Source organism: Emiliania huxleyi (assembly GCF_000372725.1).
Source record: "Emiliania huxleyi CCMP1516 unplaced genomic scaffold EMIHUscaffold_270, whole genome shotgun sequence".
In the NCBI taxonomy this organism is placed as follows: Eukaryota; Haptophyta; order Isochrysidales; family Noelaerhabdaceae; genus Emiliania; species Emiliania huxleyi.
The window spans coordinates 151,941-153,892 of NW_005200010.1; the positions used below are offsets into that span (position 1 = coordinate 151,941).

At 68.8% G+C, this 1,952-nt stretch overlaps 2 protein-coding genes across 2 annotated transcripts; one reads left to right on the forward strand and one right to left on the reverse strand.

Annotated features, from left to right (window-relative positions):
- Positions 1-448: 448 nt before the first annotated feature.
- Positions 449-712, reverse strand: EMIHUDRAFT_59428 (hypothetical protein; the record flags this gene model as incomplete). Its single annotated transcript, XM_005776885.1, has 1 exon — positions 449-712. A coding segment is annotated over one exon (264 nt), but the record flags the coding sequence as incomplete, so codon positions are not given.
- Positions 713-1,308: 596 nt separating this feature from the next.
- EMIHUDRAFT_115883 (hypothetical protein) lies at positions 1,309-1,949 on the forward strand (the record flags this gene model as incomplete). Its single annotated transcript, XM_005776886.1, has 1 exon — positions 1,309-1,949. A coding segment is annotated over one exon (641 nt), but the record flags the coding sequence as incomplete, so codon positions are not given.
- Between the last annotated feature and the right edge of the window lie 3 nt (positions 1,950-1,952).

Consider the following 1,952-nt stretch of genomic DNA (forward strand, 5'->3'; position numbering starts at 1 on the left):
AAACCTCGAGGTGCGAGATCGGGCGCGCCGGCCCACCCGAGTCGTCGACGCGCTGCTGCCTGCTGCAGCGGCCGGTGCGCACATCCCACGCCTTGAGCGGCCCGTCACACGGTCAGCAGGATGCAGTACTCTGCGAGACTGCGGGCAGGTCTGCGGGCAGGGTGTGCCGCGCCTTGAGCAGCCCGTTCCGGTCGCCAGTCAGCACCTCCTCGTCGGAGGCGGAGGCGACCGCCTGCAGCAGGCTCTCGTTCTGCACGGAGAGGCACGGCTGCTCGCCGCGCCGCCGCCGGTCGTACTGCAGCAGCGCGCCTGCAGGAAGGTTCCGAGAAGGCTCCGAGGCGGCTGCATGCCGCCGGTCGCACACTGCCGGTAGCACACCGCTCGAGGTGGCCGCCCAGCAGAGGTCGCCGCGACAGGCGACGGAGAGGACCAAGGCGCCGCCCACGTCGAAGCAGGAGACGCACTGCGAGCGGCCCACGTCCCAGAGCCGCGCCGTGTGGTCGAACGAGCCCGAGAGCACCGCCGCCGAGTCGGCAGAGAAGCAGAGGTCCGTCACAGAGTGGCTGTGCCCGCGCAGTGTGGCGACCGGCTCGCCGCCGCGGCTCCACAGGCGCGTCGTGTGGTCGAACGATCCCGACGCGAGGAGCCGGCCGGTCGGCGAGAACCGGACGGCGTACACGGCGCCGCTGTGCCCGTTGAGGTCGAACAGCGGCTCAAACCCGCGGCCGTTGCCGCCGTCGCCGCCGTTGCCGCGCTTGTGGTGGCCGGAGCGCGACGAGGGCGACCCGTCGCCACGCGAGCTTGCGGCCATCGCCGTCGCCGCGGCGATGGCATGCGACTCGTCCACAGCCCGCTCGCCGGCGCTGCGCTCAGCCGCCGGCGCGTCTGCGTTCGCGCTGGGCCGGGCGAGGGCAGCGCTCAGCCGCATCGAGAGCTCGTAGAGCGAGCGCTTGAGCTCGGCGTTCTCCTGCTCGGCCTTCTCGAGCCGCTGCCGTATCGAGTCCTCCGGCGGCATAGAGCTCGGCTACGAGAAGGTGTTGTGTATCCGCAACACGGTCAGAAAGAGAAAAGAAAATCGTCGGCGCACGCTCGGCCATAGGACAGCCGAGAACCTTAACAAAGAAACTTTTGACGCGCAAAAAAAGTGATCTAATCGACCGAATACCACGTTCGGATCGCAAACCCTGTCAGCAGTTCACCTACGGGTAGAGCTCTATGTTCGTAAGAGCTACATACATTGAAAAAGTACGCGCAGCACGGTTCATGCTGCTGCGCCAAGTCCGAGGTCACGCCCACGTGCCTGCGGCCATGCCTGCTGCCATCGCCGCCGCCGCTGCCGCCATCCGTGGGCCGCAGCAGGCCGCCTACGAGGAAGCAGGCTTCACTAGACGGAGCGTGCGGATGCCGTCTGGCGAAGAGGTGTCCTATCTCTCCCGCCGCAGCACCACTGACCCTCCCGAACGGTGTGTCGTCTTTCTGCACGGCATGACCTCCGATGCACTCGGCTCGGCGGCCGCCGTCGTCCCAATCGCGAGCCGGCAGCCGCCCGGTGTGCGAATCCTCGTTCCCGACGCCGCTGGCCACGGAAAGAGGCACGCATGGGCGGTCCGCTCCAGCTGGGAGGGCCTCTCGCTCGACGACCACATGTCTGACGTCGAGGCGTTCTGCGCGGCCGTTGGAGCGTCTGACGGCACCGTGCCGGTGGACCTCGTGGGGTACTCGATGGGCGGCGCGACAGCATTCGCGCTCGCAGCGCGGCACGTCAACGGCTCGGCGCCGGCTGCTAGCAGGTTGCCCGTGCGTCGCGTCGCGCTCCTCGCGCCGGCGCTGCTGGTGACGCAGGAGCTGTACGCCATGACGCTCTCCGTCCAGCGCCACGGCGGCGTCGAGCGCTGCGTGTACAACTACCGCACCGAGGCGGAGGCGGAAGAGATGCTTCGCCTCGTGGGGTA